A 20,110-nucleotide genomic window follows, 5' to 3' on the forward strand; every position below is an offset into this window, starting at 1 on the left:
GCTTGTTTCTGTTTCTTCGCCTGTGTTTTGATCCAGAGATTTGTACTCTTTCAAAAGATGCGTAAAGCGCCTCCTAGAGTATAACAGTGAAAACACAGATTTGCTGGAAAATTCTGTCAATGGTGGGGAAAGAGTTAATAGATACTTCCTTCTAATTTAAGAAGCAATACATCTTATATTGGTAGAAGTTTACAAGCTTTGTTTTTTGGCAGATCTACAGACACATTATAGTTTGATTTTACCTGGTCCAGTGTTTCTGAATGTCCATAATGAGCATATTGAAGATTATAGCTGAACATCATAACCTTTATTATGTGCACAGCTCTCTGGGATACTTGATTTTGATTAGCCAGGCTCTTTATTCTGCTCCGCTCTACATTGGGGTCTGATCTCCCTGTTGGGTTTATTTTTCAGTAATGACCGGCTGATTGTACATTATTCCTTACATAATTAACACAGTTCATGAGATTAACTGCTTATGATACCAGACATAAAACAGCTCTGAATGTCCAAAGTCTAAATTAGCATTCCTTGGGGTAGATGAGAGTACATTTTGCACATGTTTTAATCCAGTCATTAAGTTGATGATATGTTGTGTATGCATTTTCAGAAAATATTATTTTTGTGGAGAGAACAGTTCACAGAGGACACTGTCAGAGAGATCACAACGAGTTTGAATTGCCAAACACTCACATACCTGGTCTCATAAATAATCATTCAGTGTCAAATTGAAGAATGAAGAATTGACTTTCACCTGATCTTCTTTTTTTTTATTGTGTCATTGATTGTTGATGCAGAGTTATTACTGCTTTAATTCGCTCTTATGAACTGTCCATACACTCCTTGATTTTATTACTAGAGGTTGAACAGTGGTTGAATTGTTGGTGGGTGTTTCTACTGCTGGTTGCCTCAGTGTTACTGGTGGGTTAATCTGATCCCATTTGTGTTGTGATCCGATCTAAAGCACTGAGCACTTGTGCAATCTATCAATAACCCATTGCTTTTGATTTGATCGCAACACAAATGGGATGTTTTATCGGAAGCAATACCATGTCATTCTAATTTAACACTGAATCTATTTTCTTGCTGCTAAAAAATGAACATTATGGAAAGTGTTTGTACAAAAATTGCAGTAGTGCATAATGCACCATATCATGAACAAGATGAACATGCATGAATCAAACTCACTAAGATTGTTACAATCCCATCATGGTTTCCCGCACATCATTTTTCATAATTTCAGTTCATGTGGGTCATTTCCATAAAGTTAAACTAATGTATTAGGATGCGAAAACTGTCTTCAACTGCTTGTTAACAAAAAATATCTAATCAGCCAATCCCATGGCAGCAACTCAATGCATGTAGGCATGTAGGTCAAGACATAAAAGTGTATATAAGAAACCAAAAATGTGTATTTAAAGTTTTGACTCATCACTTCTACTGTTAACATACAAGTTAACATGCAGTTGCATAAAATTCCACTTTTCACGTAGTAGCGCTAAATGGATTGTGCGATTGTGTGACTATGGAAATGCAATGAGAGTATGACAATGAGAAGATTACAGATGTGTTGCTGAAGATAACTATGAGCTATTGTGTGTGAGAGTGTTGCAGTAACTCATATCCATTAAAAGATGCTCCTCTTTGTGTTTTCTCACTCCTGCGCTGAGTTTCTGGCTATTTCTGTCCTCTGTGATCCCCATGGTAACCAGCATGAAACTGAGCATCGCTGAGATTTCAGCGTGACCTCGGCTTCTCGCTGTCAGTGTAGCAGTTGACTGCTGCAGTGCCCTATTGTCTCAGAGACAGAGCAAAGCGCTTCACCCCATTTATGGTGCAGAGAAACCCAGGGAGTCAGCAGCTCTTTGTCGAGATCTCACGATGATGGCTGTATTTTGACTGTTGGACAATAGAGACAAGAGTGTCATGCCCACCCACTTCTGATGGGTGGCGTGTGGTTCTCTCCTGTTTGAGAAAGCACAACATCTGTAAGGGAACCAGAACTGTGACAGTTAATTTAGATAAACTTTCCCTTTTTTGTCACACTTAACAACAGGATCTTTGTCTCACACCAAAGCCACACTACAGTCCTACTTTCTGCCATTTTGTATAACGTAAGAGAGACTGACAGCAAAAATATTAGTGATGGGTAAAGATAACTTGTGTAAAGTGCCGTTCAAAAGTTTGGGGTCGGTAAGATTTTTTTTTTTTTTTTTAAGAAGTCTCTTCTGCTCCGCAAGGCTGCATTTATTTGGTCCAAAATACTGTAAAAACACCAACATTGTTCTTTGAATTTAAAATAACTTTTCTATTGTAATGTATTTTATATGTATCTGTAATTTATTCCTGTGATGGCAAAGCTGAATTTTCACATGATTCTTCAGAAATCTTTCTAATATGTTGGTTTGCTGCTCAAGAAACATTCCTTATTATTATCAATGTTGAAAACTGTTGTGCTGCTTAATATTTATGCATTTATTTGAAGTGTAAATCTTTGTAAAAGTCTTTGCAGCCACTTTTGATCAATTTAATGTATCCTTGCTGAATAAAAGTTTTAAACAAATCCAAACCATGTGTCACGGTGTGGTGTGGGTTGAAGAAGACTCAAAGTCCAAAGGCTCCAATACAAACGATTTACTTAATTTTACTCACAGGTACATACAGGCAGGCAGGATGACAGGCAGGATAACACACACACTAAACATAACTATGAACAAAGTAACATTGATGCTACATAACATAGACGAGAACCGACAAAGACTAACTGAACAGAAGGAGACTAAATACAGATACTAATGAACAATGACGAGGTGAACACAGGTGACACAGATGATGAAGACGAAGAACAGGTGGGTAATTGAGGGAGTGAGTTCAGTTGTGGAGACACGAAGGATTCTGGGAAGTGTAGTGAAGATGAAGACCGGATGGTGCAGATGATGACTGTGACATAACGCCCCCCTTCAAAAAGGCGCGACCTCGCGCCATAGAACATCAACAGGGGTGGTGGGGTGGGTGCCCTGAAGGCTGACCATGGCGTGGCTTATCCAGGGCGGGAAACCTCCAGGGCGGAGCAGGATGAGCAGGCGGCCATGGCGGAGCAGAATGAGCAGGCGGTCATGGCGGAGCAGAATGAGCAGGCGGCCATGGCGGAGACGCCCCTTCGGGTGGCCATGGTGGTGAGGACCCTTCGGGTGGCCATGGCGGATCCGATACCGGATCGCTAACGGTGAAGACGCTTCGGGTGGCCATGGCGGTGAAGACGCTTCGGGTGGCCATGGCGGTGAAGACGTTTCGGGTGGCCATGGCGGTGAAGACCCTTCGTGTGGCCATGGCGGTGAAGACCCTTCGGGTGGCCATGGCAGAGAGTATCCCTCGGGCGACCATGGTGGTGAGGATCCCTCGGGCGACCATGGTGGTGAGGATCCCTCGGGCGACCATGGCGGAAACAGCCCCTCGGACAGCCACGGCGAGGACCTATAGCCCAAAAAAAAAAAATACTTGGGGGGGAAGGACGAGTCAGAAAAGGCCTCTGGGACAGGCTTTGGAAAAGGCTCTGGGACCGGCTCTGGGACAGGGGATGGGACAGGCTTTGGAACAGGCTCTGGGACCGGTTCTGGGACAGGGACTGAGACCGAGACAGGCTCATGGACAGGCTGGGCAGACTGGATGTGAACAGTCTCTGGCTGGGCAGACGGGACGTGAACCGTCTCTGGCTGGGCAGACGGGACGTGAACAGTCTCAGGCTCGGCGTGGCTGACGTGAAGTGCAGGCTCGGCGTGGCTGACGTGAAGACATACAAAACAAACTGTTGTCGACACAAACTACATTGCATGCGAACCCATTGACTGGGTAGTATTTTCTTTTACCGTATGAAGTTTTGTTCATGGTTTTTAAGGCTTTCATGCAACTTGTCCATGTTAACATCTACCTAATTTGCCTAGCTTCTAACAGAGGTATTAGCATCAAGTCAACCGTTATTTATGTAGCACATTTAAAAACAACATAAGTTGACCCAAAGTTTTAAAGATCAAGCAAGAAAAAAAACTACTAAATACTAAATATAAAGCATAATACAATAAAATACATTTTAAATACAACATCATATATTTTATCCGCTTCAAACCCTATTCTGTAATCTATTCAAAAGCCACAGAAAAAGATATAATAATTTGTGGTAACACTATTTTACAGTGTCCTTAGCAACTACAGGACATCATCTCGAGAGACCCATGAACGTTCCTCTGGACCGTACCCCTCCCAGTTGATCAGGTACTCTAGGCGGGCGCCCCGTCGCCGTGAGTCGAGTATGGTATGGACTTGGTACACTAGGTCCTCGTCAGCGACATTTGGAGGAGGAGGTACTTTGGATCAGTCTATGACGACGAATACACATTTGTGATGGTTGGACGGAGGAAAGTCGGTCATAAAGTCTATACCCAGATGAGACCAGGGGCGTCGGGGTATTGGCAGAGGTACTAACTTTCCCTCAAGTAGCTTCCTCGGTGTGTTGGCGATGGCACAGACTGAGCACCCCTTGATGTACCGGGAGATATCATGGGCCATGTTGGGTCACCAGTAGCGATCTTGCAGAAGCAAGAGGGTTCGCTGGCTGCCTGGGTGTCCAGAGCCCGGAGAGGTGTGTGCTGAGTCCATGAGGGACAGACGGCAAGCGAATGGAACATACAACCGTCCCTCGGGACCTCCCGGTTGAGCAGGTTCATTGTGGGTGGCTTGGAGGAGTTGATCGTCGAGGGACCATTGGATCGGACTGACTACCATGGCTGGAGGGAGAACAGGTTCTGGAAGACTGGAGTCGGATTCAGGATGATACAGATGGGACAATACATCCGCCTTGCAATTCTTGGTACCAGGTCGGTTGGTCACGGTGAAGTGGAACTGTGTGAAGAACAGAGCCCAACTGGCTAGTCTTGGGTTGAGTGGATTGGCTTCTCTGAGATATCCCAGGTTTCGGTGATCTGGGATGACTTTGAAATTGTGGTGAGCTCCCTCCAGCCAGTGTCTCCATTCCTCCAAGGCAAGCTTGATCGCCAGAAGCTCACAATTTCCAATATCATAATTCTGCTCGGCCGAGGACAGCTTCTTGGAGTCGAGGAGGCTCACCCTGCCGCTGGGATAGTACCTCTCCAACCCCGGTGGTAGAGGCGTCAACCTCGACCACGAATGGGAGTTCTGGATTGGGGTGTACCAGGATTGGAGCGGCTTCTGTGGCCAAGGGGTTCCAGGACAGAGGCTTGGGCTGGTGAGAGGGTGAGCTGAGGAGACTGTAATTCTGGATGAATCTTCGGTAGAATTTGGCAAAGCCTGGAAAGTGTTGGAGTCCCTTTATAATGACAGGTTGGGGCCAGTTGTGAATGGTGTCCACCTTCCTCTGGTCCATTTGGATACCTTATTGGTCGATGATATATCCAAGGAACTGGACGGATGGCGTGTGGAACTCGCACTTCTCCAACTTGAGATAGAGGTGGTGTTCTCTCAGCTTTTAGAGGACCTGCGTCTCGTGTTGGCGATGTTCGGCCAGTTTCCGGGAGTAGATCAGGATGTCGTCGATGTAGACGATGACGAAGCGGTGGGGGTACTCCTGGAACACCTCATTCATATACCCCTGGAATACGGAGGGGGAGTTGGACAGGCCATACGGCATCACCTGGTATTCGTAGTGGCCTGTCGGAGTGATGAATGCCGTTTTCCATTCGTCCCCTCACGTATCCGAATGAGGTAGTAGGCGCTCCGCACGTCCAGCTTGGAGAAGATGCAAGTCCCACGGAGCTGTTCCAAGAAGGCAGGGACCAGAGGAAGAGGATAGCTGAATTTGACGGTCTGAGAGTTGAGTGCCCAGTAATCGATGCACGGCCGCAAGCCTCCGTCCTTCTTGGACACAAAGAAGCTGGAAGTGGCAGGGGACGTCGATGGTCGGATGAAATGTTGATTGAGAGCCTCCTGAACGTATTCCTCCATGGCCTTCTGTTCCGGGATGGACAAAGGGGATACCTTACCCTTCGGTGGTGTAGCCCAGGCAGCAGATCGATGGCGCAGTCCCATGGCCGATGACGTGGTAGATGGGTCGCCAACCGCTTGCTCCAGCACCATGGATGTGATCTTCTCCTCATGCAGGCAGGCAACGTGGAGCGTTACTGTGGGGGAGAAATGACGAATACGACCACGGCCCAGCGGTTTGCCGAGAATGTATAGCTAGTTCCTGGGAGCAGCGTTTCCTCCGGAGGTTGAGTCTTTGGAGAAGTTGATGAGATGAAGATCCCTGCAGACCCAGAGTCGATGAGCGCTTGAGCTGGTACGAGAAGTTTTTGGGTAAGAATTTGGACAGGTGTACGAGTGAGGGGTGCAACTTTGGGGAGAAACTGGATTGTACTCACCGCTGGGCGTGGTGGTCGAATCGGGCAGTTCGCGATTACATGGCCTTCTCCCCCACAATACAAACACAAGTGTTGTAATAGTCTCCCTTGACGCTCTGCTCTGGTGAGGTGATATGCGGTGACCGGCATGGGTTCAGGTGCTGGAAGAATGACAGATGGAGAGATGGGCAGAGGATGTGGAGCAGTTTGATCAAGTGATCAGGCTGACAGATGTTAAGAGATGCGCACAGCTTTCTTAATGAAACTTTCCATTCCAACTGCTTGCACGAGTTCGGCAAACGGATCTGGTGGATGTTCTTCGCTTGTTTCGGCAGGACTCTGCGTTGTGGTCTGGTCTTCTGTCACAACACAGAAGGAAACAGACAGGTGTTATAGTGATAACAGTGTTTATTCAGCAGAGTGGCGAGAAACAGCGGGAACCAGATGATGGTGACTTGTTAACTTATGAGGGTGACTTAGCTGGTCAAGATTGACGTGGATTCTCTGTGCAGGTGACGAGTGAACAAGAAGACCGGAGATTTGGAACAGGACGACAGATCGAAGACGGACAGAAGACTGGAAGCTTGACGAGACGAATCACAGGTAGGTAGACAGGTAAGGAGTCTGACGGTGAGCAGTAGTAGCTACGACAAGACCAGACAATGAGTGGATGGTGAACTGGGAATATGTAGGCTGTGTTAATGAGGGAATGCAGGTGCAGCGAGTCAGTACTCTGGTGATTGTGAACGAGTGGCCGGGTCCTGGTGATCTGGTGATGATTGGGGCTGTGACGGTGTGGCTGACTCTGTGACACTTAATATTCCATAATTTAGGATATACCTGATATACCTCAAGCGAAATCAAAGAACGAACTGATGTGATGAACAAAATCAAGCCGAAACCGAAGTTCATTTGGAGTTTGTTTTGGGAGGTCGAAACAGCTTGCCTAAGCAAACTTTCCAGAAAAGTTCAATAAAAAAAGTTTAACTTACAACTCTTCTCTGGTTCATTTTATCTGTTCAGTCGGTCGAGATCAGTTGTCCTCGAGTGAAAACATGAACACACTGGAGAGCTGCTTTGTAGTAGAAAATTAAGTTGTATTTCTGATGAAAGAAGAGGATGACCCTGTTTTTCATGTTTAATACTTTAACGCTGCTTGATTTTAAGCATTATATTGTATAAAGTGCTATACATAAACGTGACGTGACTTTATTGAAGTGCCGAATTGCAGAGCTTGTGCAAACATATCCACATTGCTATGATGATCAGATGCTTTTCTTTAGGGATGTCCCGATCCGATCACGTGATCGGAAATCGGGCCCGATCACCTGGTTTTAGACTCAATCGGATTCGGACGTTACCTCCCGATCAGCAGTGGCGCAAAAAGTGGGTATGCGCTATATGCGGCGCATAGGGGCGCAGCACCATGGGGGGGCGCCAAAGCGATGGTAATTTTTATTTTATTTTATTAATTTCATTTAAAGGGCATATTGCAGGTTAGAGGACCCAACGAGTCAATGTATAGAAAAATAATGTAGGAACTAGATTTTCTTTAAAATATTCTTATAAATACGCTACATAAGCTTCTGGAGTCGTTTTTGTGAGAAAATTTTACTTCCGCGTCTGAAAATGGGTGTGGTGGGCGTGACGTAACGGGCGGGAGAGCGGTCGATTCAAACAACAGGAAAACAATGGATCGCAATGACATTTCGGACGCTGAGGAAATACTTACTTACAATTATGGACTACAGCCATACAATTATGAGCCTGCTATGCTGCCAAGAGAGTAGGGACAGGCCAGGATTAATGTCAGACAGAACGGTCAGAGACACATTGAGTTGTGGTGTGAGGAGAACCAGTGGAGAACAGGACAGGTGTCTTGGTGAGAGACGTGCTTATAGATACACGTTCGCTAACGATACACTGTGCTCACAATATTGTACAGATTATTACCATCGTATATCAGGCCAGCAGACATTAGTATGTTTAGGGTAGATGTATACTATTAAATGTATAAAAACTATACTTGAGTATATTTCTATTGTAAGTTACTAAAAACATACTCAAGTACATTTTTAAAACATATTTTTCATCTGGGTTATAACATAAACAGAAAATTAAAGATTTGAATATTTAATCAACCTAGTAATTTTGTTTTTCAATTACAAGTTGCCTCTATTTAGGGCATGCTACCTATATCACACTATTTGATGCCATTGGTACAGTATACGACGATCAATATTCTTGCTTCGGCATCCCATGTTAAACTCCATCATATCGCCGGGATGATAATCCTCCGATCTGAAGTGAACGCTACACACGATCTGAAGTGAAAGCTACACACGACCGCGTTTCTCGAAGCCGATGCGGAAGAGAAATCCCGTCTCTTCACCTGCACAAACCGCACCAGGCACGAAATATATACAGCAGTACCGTTTTTCTTGTGTGGGAAACCTGTGGACTCGATGTCCTGACAGGCCGGAGTTTTTGCAACCTCCACAAACACAATAATTTACCATGACGATGATAGATTGAAATACAAAAACTACCGAAAACACACTGACTCACGGCCGCTCTCACTGAATGCCAGCCTGCTCTGCACTGAGGCGAGGCTGAGGCTCCCTAGCGTGACGTAAAATGACGCGATGTTGAAAAAAAAAGCCGTTTTTACGAGCAGTCCAAGAAACGCTCACTTTATCTACTAAATTAGTGCCCTTATGTCGTTTTAAAACATTTTAAATCCTGCATTACCTTTTCATATGGTATTTTCATACAAGGTTATATATTAATTTAGATTTTTTTTTTTACCTACAATATGCTCTTTAAAAAATATATAGGCCTATATTGTATTTTATATATGTAGCTGCTGTTGTGCGTTTTTTAAATCATTTCTGCATTTCTTCAATGTTATATAAAATTTTAGAGGACTAACAGGCTAGAGTAGGCGCCCTCATGGAGAAGGGGGGCGGGGTAATATCGCGAGCGCGCGGGGGCGCCGTGAGCGCTGAGCGAGCAGGTACGAGTAGTGAGTTGTCGTCGAAAAAGATGGATAAAACAAAATGCTGTGGGGCTAAAAATAGAAAAAGAAAGCGGGAAAAGGAGATGGCATGTCAACTGATAAGACAGCAGCTAAATAAGTGCATGCTGAAAGCCAACAGGTAGGATTTAAAGTGTGACATCCAGGCATGTAGGCTATCTATATCTTTCTGGCCATCGGGACTACCGGGAGATTAACAGTGGGCCGAGGTGCTTTTTCGGCCGATACATCTCATACTTTTTTTTTTTTTTTTTTTTCGGCCCATAAAACTCGTACATCGGCGGCCCATTGTTTTTTTGTTTTTTGTTTTGCTTAATTGGCGGCGCTGGGTTAGTGCCGGTGTAATGCATTGGTCAAAAAAAGTCAGCGTTAGTTTTTTTTCTGACACACCGGCCCATGAAACATGTCATCATGTGCTTATCTCTTTCAAGTATAGAAATTAGTACAAAACTAATTATGAAAGTTTCCTTTATTTTTCAGTGCATTTGTTTTACAATATAGGCCTATGGCTATTACTATCATGGGATTAATATTATAACTATTATTATGTAGTAGTGTAATGTAGACAGACACTAACTAAAAGAGGTTTGAATTTTTCTTTGTTTAATTTGCACCCTGAATATGGGTTTGAGCTTTTAATTTTGAACTCTCAAAGTGCACCAGACTGCTGAATTTAACATTAAAGAACACAAAATTTTCTTACGGGGGGGCATGCCCCCGAACCCCCCTAGAGAAACAGAGGTCCACCTACCACAGTTTTACCTAAAATCCTGTGAGAAACACTGGTATTGCTGTTCCAATTGAGCTTATAGTTTTTTTAGGGGGGTTCATCACGGTGGAGTAACTATAGTTTAATTGTATTAATAAATGACAATTTTGCACTTTTATCTGTTAGCTCTCACTCGTTCCTACTCACTTATTACATGGCACACTTATTTTTTTTTATTTTTTTTGAGGGGGGGGGGGGGGGGGGGGCGCAAAAATTGTTGCTGCATACCCCTCTGACACTGGGTAGTTGCGCCCCTGCCGATCAGGACTCGGATGTATATGTGACCCGATCTGGCGAAATGAGTCGGAAGTCGCAACGTTCTATTTTAAGATATGGGCCGATTATGTGGAAAAACAATCAAATAATAGATTTTTTTTTTTTGGCTAATTTTTAAAGAACAGACATTCAAAAATAATCTCCCAAAGTTTCGTAGTCCAGATAATTGAGTAAAGGTATTTAAATTACTATTAAAGTGTACAAAGTTTTACTAAATTCGCTGGAAATGAACATTGCTTTTCTCAACTCCTCTCCTCACCTCTGAGCATTTCCCGGGTATCCCCTGAAACGTCACTATCTCTGCTCTTTAAATGGTGTTACACGTTGTATATAACCAATCAAAAAGCTTGGAAATGTACACAAATGATGATCATTTGTCGATGGGAAGCCGTTTCGACTGACCGGCACGCGATTGGTCCAGCCACCCTCCTGTCAGACTCGCAGCGAGCGCTCTGTGTAATAAACAAGCTAGCAGATCTCCTCAGAAACATGAAATATTATTAATTTGAGAAATGTCGCTGTCAAAAGCGAGCAAAGTTGCCAAAGCGTCATCAAGCCCCCTGGCCATTGCACACTGAGTCCGCGTTTTTTTCGTATGCGTTTTTTCGTATTGATTCGGTGGCTCCGAATTGTCAAAACACCATTCAAACTGCTTGCTACGGATGCGAAAAACTTACGATTGTTTTTATATACCGGATGAAAGTTTCGTAGTGTGCACGCGTGATTGACATAACGTGATTGACAAATGTGAATGAGTGTAGCTATTTATCTGCAAGGAGAATCCATTACAATGTGTTTGATTAACCCAATATTTAACTGTTGGTATCTCCGTTATGAATTTGTTACGCTGTTATTGTCAACTAGCCTACACTAAGATATGATTGCATAGACTAGCATTATTTGATCTCTGTTTCCTTGTCTCTCTGCCTCTCACTTTCTCTCTCTCTCTCTCTCTCACACACACACAGACACACACACCCTCTCTCTCAAGCAAAAATGTAGCATCTCTGTTCAATCTTTCTGATTTTAATACATTTTTTGTAAAAGGTAGGCCTACTGTTAAATTATTTATTCAAATAAAAACATTTAAAATAATTTGAGCTTCAACCTGGTTTAAGCGCGCAGCACATATTTACATATGCAACATCTAAACGTCGCTCTCAGCAGTGTGGGTGAAGTCAGATGTTCGCTAACAGTATATTGCTGCTCACGTATTTCGTATTTCGTTTTACCCCTAAACGGAGAACGAAAAATAACTTCTTTGCGAGTATATATTGGGGCCTTAAAAGGATAGTTAACCCCAAAATGAAAACTCTGTCAGTAATTACTGTTGTTCCAACCCCGTAAGACTTCCGTTCATCTTCGGAACACAAATTAAGATATGTTTGATTAAATCTGAGAGCTGGATCACTCCTCTATAGGCTTCTAAGGGATTGAAACTTGCCGGGCCAGAAAAGTTAAAGACATCGTTAAAATAGTCCAAGTGAAGTGACTACAATGGGTCAATCTTAAGTTTATCAAGCAACGAGAATACTTTTTGTGCGTAACAAACAAACAAAAATAACGACTTTATTCAACTATTCATTTCCTTCTCTGTGGGCCTTGAGATAGTTCACGTAGTGTAACTGTGCAGCGCTTCTAGGTTGTACGTCACACGTATTTAATTTTTTTTGCGCACAAAAAGTATTCTCGTCACTTGATAAACTTAAGATTGAGCCACTGTAGTCACTTGGACTATTTTAACGATGTCTTTTACTTTTCTGGGCCGGCAAGTTTCAATCTCTTAGAAGCCTATGGAGGAGTGATCCAGCTCTCAGATTTATCAAAGATATCTTAATTTGTGTTCCGAAGATGAACGAAAGTCTTACGGGGTTGGAACAACATGAGGGTGAGTAGTTACTGACAGAATTTTCATCTTGGGGTGAACTATCCCTTTAAGGGTGTAAAAGGTCACTAATGTATTGGGGCTCTAGACCAAATAATTAGCCTGGTTAAAACCAGACCATTCTCAGTTGTAACTGAGTTATGGTCTGGCAAAGCGTCATAGAAAATTCATTTCCAGAGGGGCGTCAACAACGGACGTCGCGGATAGACCTAAAACCAATCAGAGCGATGAAGGACATGACGTTTGCAGAGCGGCGGAGAAACATCTCAGAGTGTTGTTCTTTGCTCGGTTTTTAACAAAAAGGAAACATTCAAATCGCTTAAAACAGACGCGATAGCTGATTCGAACGAGTGATGTTCGACGGCGGCATCCATCTTTGTAATGTAGGCTACAAAATCTGCTTCAAAATCCCAGCGCTGTCGTCATCGTGTAAAGCCCGCCCCAACGTTTCTAATTGGTGCCTCGATTTCGACGGATTGGAAATGGGCTTGAATGAGCTCTTTGCCAGATTAACTTTCAGAGCAAATCTTAATTTGCCGGAAGTTGTCTGGGTTTTCCCAGGCTACCAAATAATGCCTTGTACACAGAAATCAGAATTTTAAAATCTACCCAGAATTTAACCGCAAGCCAGTGTTGAGATACTAAAACTGGGGAAATGTGATCCCTCTTTCTTAACCCCGTTAACAGCCTAGCTGCTGCGTTTCGGACTAGCTGTAAATGGGATAATGCAGTTTGGGGCTGACCAATGTACAATGATTCAAACCTTGATGAAATAAGTAAGTGGATCACAATTTCCAAGTTAATATAGGAAAGAAAATGTTGTATTTTAGGGATAAATCTCATGTGGTTAAACTAGTCTTACAACTGATCTGCATATTGAAAAGTAAAGATAAGTCAAATATCACTCCAAGACTCCTCACATGATCTTGTATGTTCGACAACAATAAACCTAACTGGGCAACTTGGCCAGGTAAGCAAGACAAAGAGGAACCTAAGATCAAGACTTTGGTTTTGCTCTCATTTAATTGTTAGAAATTATTTGCCAGCCAATGTTTAATATTTTTTAAGCAATTTAGAGCATGCTCAGATGAACAATTCCTGTCTACACTCACTGAGAAATAAAAATGTGAATCGTCAGCAGAACAATAATAAGATATGCTGTATTTCTGAAAAATAAAGCTCAGGGGAAACATGAACAGTGAAAATAACAAGGGTCCTAAGATTGACCCTTGAGGGACACCACATTTAATGCAGCACTTAGATCTAATAAAAAACGATGTTAGGAGTCCATGGAGAGTAGAATATCATTAGTGACCTTTAAGAATGCAGATTAAGTGCTGTCCAAATGTCTGAAACCAGACTGAAATGTATCTAAAATGTTAAATGTATTTAGATTTGACATAAAAGGCAGTTTGGAGATCGTTCTGTAGTTGTTGTGTTTTGCCGGATCCAAAAAACGTTTTTTTTTTTTAACAAAGGGTGTAGAATTGTATTTTTAAAACTGCTTGGAAAAACTCCACTTGCTAATGAACTGTTAATTATAGCTGTCACACTAGAACTGATAGTCATACAAACTTCTTAAAAAAGGCACAGAGAAAGAATATCCAGCTTATAGCTTGAACACTTCCTCTTGGAGACTACATCTGCTAATTGTTCTGATGTAACAGGTTCAAAGTGAGTCAGAGAGCTGGACAGGGTAGGAATTAATGGTTGATCAAACATTTCTTTTTTGGTTGGGTTTAAAACAGAATCAATTGCATTGAACAAAACTTTTGGTCGATTTGCATTATCAGAGATTAATATAGAGAAAAACATGGATTTAGCATCCTTTACAGCTCTCTGGTAGTTTTTTTAGCACAACTTTAAGATGTCATAAGAGATCTGAAGCTCGTCTCATTTCCACTTATACTCAGCTTTTCTGCACTCTTGTCTGAGAGTGCGAGTAACATTGTTTAACCAAGGCTGGGAGACACACTTAGTCCTCCTAAGCTTGAGTGGAGCGACATTATCAAGTGTGAAAGTACAAGATTTATTAAAAACTTCAATCAGTGATCCAGTGTCAATTCTAGATAAGACATCATCTGTGAAATGCGTTAGATAAAATTCTGAAAACGTATTGGCAGGAGACAAGTGAATGGACCGGAAGTCCTGAGAAAGTCCCGAGAAGGACTGAGAAAATTTAGGGTGGGGCACTAACATATTATTGAATAATGGTCAGAAATACCAATATCTAAGATCTCTAAATCGGACACACAAAGACCATACGATAAGATTTGGGAGGTCTGTAGACAAAAGCGCAGAAAGCAGGACCCATCATTTATATTCAGCCTTTGACAGCAATAACAAAAGATATGGAGAGTGTTTTTTCTTCCTTTTTAAAAGTCTTTATTTTTACAAACCAAACTATTGATGATAGTTTATCATCTTATCATTTGCCATGTTTAGCCATATTTTTATCAGAACAGACCTTTGACCTTTCAGTTGAGAATCACTAGCATAGACAAAAGCTTTAGAAATCGATTTTTCTTTAGACCCATGATTCATGTATGCTGCTTTTGAATGCAGTAATTAAACTATCTTCACCTCTTAAAGCTAAGTCCTTCTGTTCTTTCTGCGCTTTCTGTAGATCTTTCGTGGGGGTGTAGGGTCTATTGAACTGCTCTGATGTTTATGCAATATATAACAGTAAACAGTAATCACATGAGAAATGACAGTGATCCACTGCCTTCAGCTATGTTTTTGTTTAAATGCTAAATGAAATGTGTCATTTGCTCTGGTTTAATTCTGCTGTTTTGTGCAGGTTTAGTCCGGTGAGTGAGAACGCTCCTGTCGGGACACCTGTGGGATTGATTCTGGCCGTAGCTGTCAACACCACTGTCTTTTACTCTATAGTGGGTGGAAATGATGGAGGTGAGTAACCTGTATGCAAATGTGGTTCTTCAGTAAATTTGGTCAAATTCATCATAAATTTAGAATAAAATGTAGAACAAACTGGAACCAACAAGCGCATATAGAGTTGGACTACAGGGGATTTGTGGGGGAAAAAAATACTACCGTGAATTTCTAGTGGCCTGAGTGCTCATCATTGGTGTAGAAGACACTGTGAACTGTTCTCTGATCAGTTTTTGTTTGCAGGTGTGTTCAGAGTCAATAACCGCACCGGGATCGTCTACACAAATAAATCTCTGGACTACGAGACTGTGATCAGTTATGTACTCCGTGTGCAGGCCGATTCCCTCGAGATCATCCTTGCCAATCTACGCGCTCCCTCCAAAAGTAAGAACAACACTAAAGCACATATTCCCCAGAATTTTTTTTGGAGAGATCTTGCAGCTTTATAGTGAAGTAATTGAAAGATATAAAAGTGTATAGAATAGTATATGACCACACATTTCAAATGAAATTCTAAGTTAAGATATATTCTGGTGAATCTCACAAAATCTGTCAAGAGGCAATTAGACACTGTTTGAAAATCCCATGCACTCTTTTTGCAAAACTATAAACACATTCGCACTCACTAAAACACATTTCAGACTGTGATGCACTTGTGTTGCAAAAAGCTAAGCGCAGGCAAAAGTTGAACACAAATAAAACACAGTTGTCATCGTTTACACACAATGACTCAAACTTGTTCACACTTATTTCTAATGATGTGATCAAACCAACGGTACAGAATAAGCCAGTTCAGCGTGCACAGGTGACACAGGTGACACGAACAATAGATGGAAACAATCTCAGAGGAGAGAGAGTATGTGTGAGAGGTGATGGACGAGAAGGAATAGGATGAGGAAGTGAAAGAGCAAGGTGTGGAGTGTTTTCAAGGCTGGATCTGTCAGACTCGAGGGTTTTTCCCTTTCCCTGGCAAGAGACGACATTACCTGTGATGTGGACAAAGTCCTCAGGCCAGAGCCAACAGGAAGACATGATGCTGAAGCAGAATCAATCTCTCACTGACTTTGTGCAGTTGAATGTACTGTAACATGCTTTATCAACATGTCTTTAAAACATTATTCTTTGGGATTGCCCAATCTTTAATGATATGAGACAGCGCTTTTTATCAGGACCCACTTTTAAAGGGTTAGTTCACCCAAAAATGAAAATTCTGTCAGTATTTACTCACCCTCATGTTGTTCCAACCCCGTAAGACCTTCGTTCATCTTCGGAACACGAATTAAGATATTTTTGATGAAATCTGAGAGCTGGATCACTCCTCCATACTAGTCCAAAGGCTTCTTCAGGGATTGAACTTGCCGGCCTCGAAAAGTTATTAAAGACATAGTTAAAATAGTCCAAGTGACTACAGTGGCTCAATCTTAAGTTTATCAAGCGACGAGAATACTTTTTGTGCGCAAAAACAAACAAAAATAACGACTTTATTTCAACTATTCATGTCCTTCTCTTTGGGCCTCTAGTCAGTTAACGTAGTGTGATTCCGTTGAGCTACGTCACACGTAGGCTCACTATTGGCCGACGCTGGTCATGTGCGTGATGCGTGTGACGTACAACAACAGAAGCTTACGCTATTACACTAGTGAACTGACTCGAGGCCCACAGAGAAGGAAATGAATAGTTGTACATTTTTGGCTTTTGCAGTTGGACTACTGTATTTTTACAGTATGCAAGGGCTGAATATACAGCCATTTATTACTATACAATATTCAGTATAATACTATACTTGCAGTGCATACAGTATCCAATTTATTCACCTTACTACTTACTACTGTAAGTTGCGATTACTATACTTTTTTACGTGATTGCAAAATTAATTTACTCTGCTACAATGTACTTTTTTTCTCTAACTGCATACTTTGGATGCTCTTTTCTCCATTTTTTTGATGTAGTGTCTAGTGAATGATCTGTGTTTATATTTTGACTGGCTGTGTGTATGATCTGAAAGCATTATTTGATTTTGAGCACAGATAAACTGGTTTTGAGTCAATTTGATTTTGACAGAAGAGTCAAATGTTCTTTGATATAGTTTGAAGATTTGGTTTTGAGAAAGTGGGTGATGGTTTCGAGAAATGTGTTTTAGCAATTCAGAGAAGACTGTAACTAATGGGACCTCATTATAAAGTGTTACAGGTGTTTCGGGGGATAAGTCTTTAATGGACCAATTGCGAACGTCAGGCCCAGATTTCATGAATCAGTCAAATCCCAATGGATGAAAAAACTCCCATCCTATATGTTTGTTGTTGTCGTTCAATGTTTTTCTCATTGAATATTCACTTAGTAATGAGCCACATTATAGAAATTAAATGGGTTGCAAACTCCATTTCATGTTGACTTAGAAGTTTAGTGTGCACATCACAGGCCTCTGACAGGACAAACTGTACATGAGAGAGAGACAGTGCGTGTGTGTGTCCTGCCATGTGTCTTGCTTTCTCTTTGATATAAATGTTGTTGTACATAACAGGACTGGCACACATTCTCTCTCTCTCACTTACCGTCCTGTTTTTCTTCATTTCTCTCTTTTCTCTCTTATTGAGCAATGATATACAGCTTTTCATCTGCGCTTTCCCCTGTGTGCGCATAGATCTACTCAGATGACTTTATATATTGTCGTTTAATGCAGCAGAAGACAAATGCTTCCTGACAGAGCATATTTTTCACGTCTGCCAGTGTGAAGAGGGTTGCTGGAGCTGTGTGTGTTTGCATTAACGCTACCTTTTTGGTTTTAACTGTGACAAATAGGGCTTATAGTTCCATAAACTGATGTCTGTTTCTCCTGTGTGTGTGTTTAAATATAGCAAACACAGCTAAGGTATTTATCGACGTTCAGGATGAGAACGATCATCCTCCTGTCTTCACAAGGTCTCTTTACATCGGCGGTGTGACTGAAGACACCAAGACCTTCACCACAGTACTGAAAATTGTGGTGAGTGTATGTGCATATGTTATGTGTTATTTATTCCTAGGCAGCGGTGTAGGAACAATCTGAAATGTTATGGGGCCACAATATAAACCTTAGGCTGGACTCATGAATATTAGTTAGGTTACATAATGCTCATCCAGTAGTACTAACAGATTTGTTGAAGCTAGGTAAGTAGACACTTGCATTGACTAAACAAATTTCGGCCATTGTGTAGATTAGAACACAGAAGGAACAATTTTGAAGATTGTTCACATGTTTGCCAATGGCAGTTTGTAGTGATCAAAAAAGTTGTATCTAATTTGCAATTGTATTCAGTGTCCTTTTTTTTCGTCTTCTTTTTCCATAATGTTTTCACATAACACGTGACGCAACAGTTAAAACATGCAAGATGGAGACATAAAAATGTTTCAGAGATTTTCCTTTGTTTCACCGAGAAATCTATAAGCAGACAAGTTTGAACCACATTTATTTGATTAAAAATACAGTTAAAAAACTGTATTTGATTACGACTGTATTCGTAATATTTAAAAAATGTGCTAAAGCTGAATTTTCAGCATCATTATTCCAGTCTTCAGTGTCACATGATCCTTCAGAAATCATTCTAATATGCTGATTTGCTGCTCATTTCTTATTATTATCAATATTGAAAACAGTTTTGCCGCTTGATGTTTTTGTGGAAACTGTGATACCCTTTTTTATTTTTTGATGAATGAAGTTCAAAAGAACAGCATTTATTTGAAATGGATTTTTTTGTAACAATATGAATTTAAAATTTGAATATGAAAGTTTTTACTGTCACTTTTGATCAATTCAATGGGTCCCCAAATTTTAGCGTATATATATATATATATATTTCTTCATTTGTTTAAACTTGAGATTGCACTTGAGAAACTGAGATTGCATTAACCACAAAACATGATGTCAATTACAGTTTGTTGTGTTTTGATATTTAGAATATGGTAGTTTGTTGTTAAGCACAGTACTATCAGAATGCACTGGAACAATGGTTATTAATGCATGGGGTTTGGAAATGTTCTGCAGGTGTTGGTGTCTGCAGTATATTATATTTCATTTTTACTGAGGAGAACTTGCTGTTCACATCCTGACACACCTGTCAGCACTATTGAATATCTCTCTCGCTGTTCAAATCTACTTGCTTCCCCCCACATCTTAGTAACTGTGCTTAGACAGCTTCTCTCTCCATTCTGACAATGTGGAAGACAAGTGACGGACACCTGTAAAATACCCACTGGGTTCTGTGTTCCCCTGCAAGGTGACCGTTATCTCATAAATTGAGTCTTTTAGCATCTATAAAAAGCATTAAGACGTACAATCTGATGATATATGGGGATTATTACATTTCTAGGTCATCGCTGAAGTGGAAGCTGCAGTGTATTTATTTCTCTATCTCTGCCACCAAGGTTTTTCCAGGGATAGTTTGGCCAACATATTACTTTTTATTTAAGAGCCAGAATTACTAACAGCTGGTGCCAGTGCAAACTCTTTTTTTGCCATTAAAAACTACTTTCAGTTACTAAAGACATGCAGTGAAACCTCATTGCATATGCTTTTGTAGGAGTTTCCCTTTCAGGCGAAAATGTATGGTAAGAGAAAATTTGACTAAATTATGCATTGTGATTTACTCAGGTTTGCGGTAGTCGATTTACTGGTATTTGAAGAATCGACCCCAGGCTCTCGGTGAGAAAGAGAACTCTGATTGGCTGTTCAGCTTAGTGAACGAGTCAGTGCATGAGAATTATAGCAAAACAGCGAGCAAAGAAGTCAAAACGGTACAGATAGAAGTCAAGTCAAGTCAAGTCATCTTCATTTATATAGCGCTTTTAACAATGAATTGTTTCAAAGCAGCTTTACAGAGATAAACATATAATTTACGGTAACA

At 41.4% G+C, this 20,110-nt stretch overlaps 1 protein-coding gene across 1 annotated transcript in view; it reads left to right on the top strand.

Moving 5' to 3' along the window:
• pcdh15a (protocadherin-related 15a) overlaps nt 1-20,110 on the top strand; it is a 275,961-nt gene that overhangs the window by 214,459 nt on the left and 41,392 nt on the right. Inside the window, exons 25-27 of the mRNA XM_056272451.1 lie at nt 15,139-15,248; nt 15,474-15,614; nt 18,086-18,213. Coding sequence (XP_056128426.1) covers nt 15,139-15,248; nt 15,474-15,614; nt 18,086-18,213 — 379 coding nt within the window. The remainder of the gene's footprint in view (nt 1-15,138; nt 15,249-15,473; nt 15,615-18,085; nt 18,214-20,110) is intronic.

Source organism: Rhinichthys klamathensis, unplaced genomic scaffold (assembly GCF_029890125.1).
Source record: "Rhinichthys klamathensis goyatoka isolate OS25496 unplaced genomic scaffold, OSU_Roscu_1.1 h1tg000338l_1, whole genome shotgun sequence".
Taxonomy (NCBI): Eukaryota; Metazoa; Chordata; class Actinopteri; order Cypriniformes; family Leuciscidae; genus Rhinichthys; species Rhinichthys klamathensis.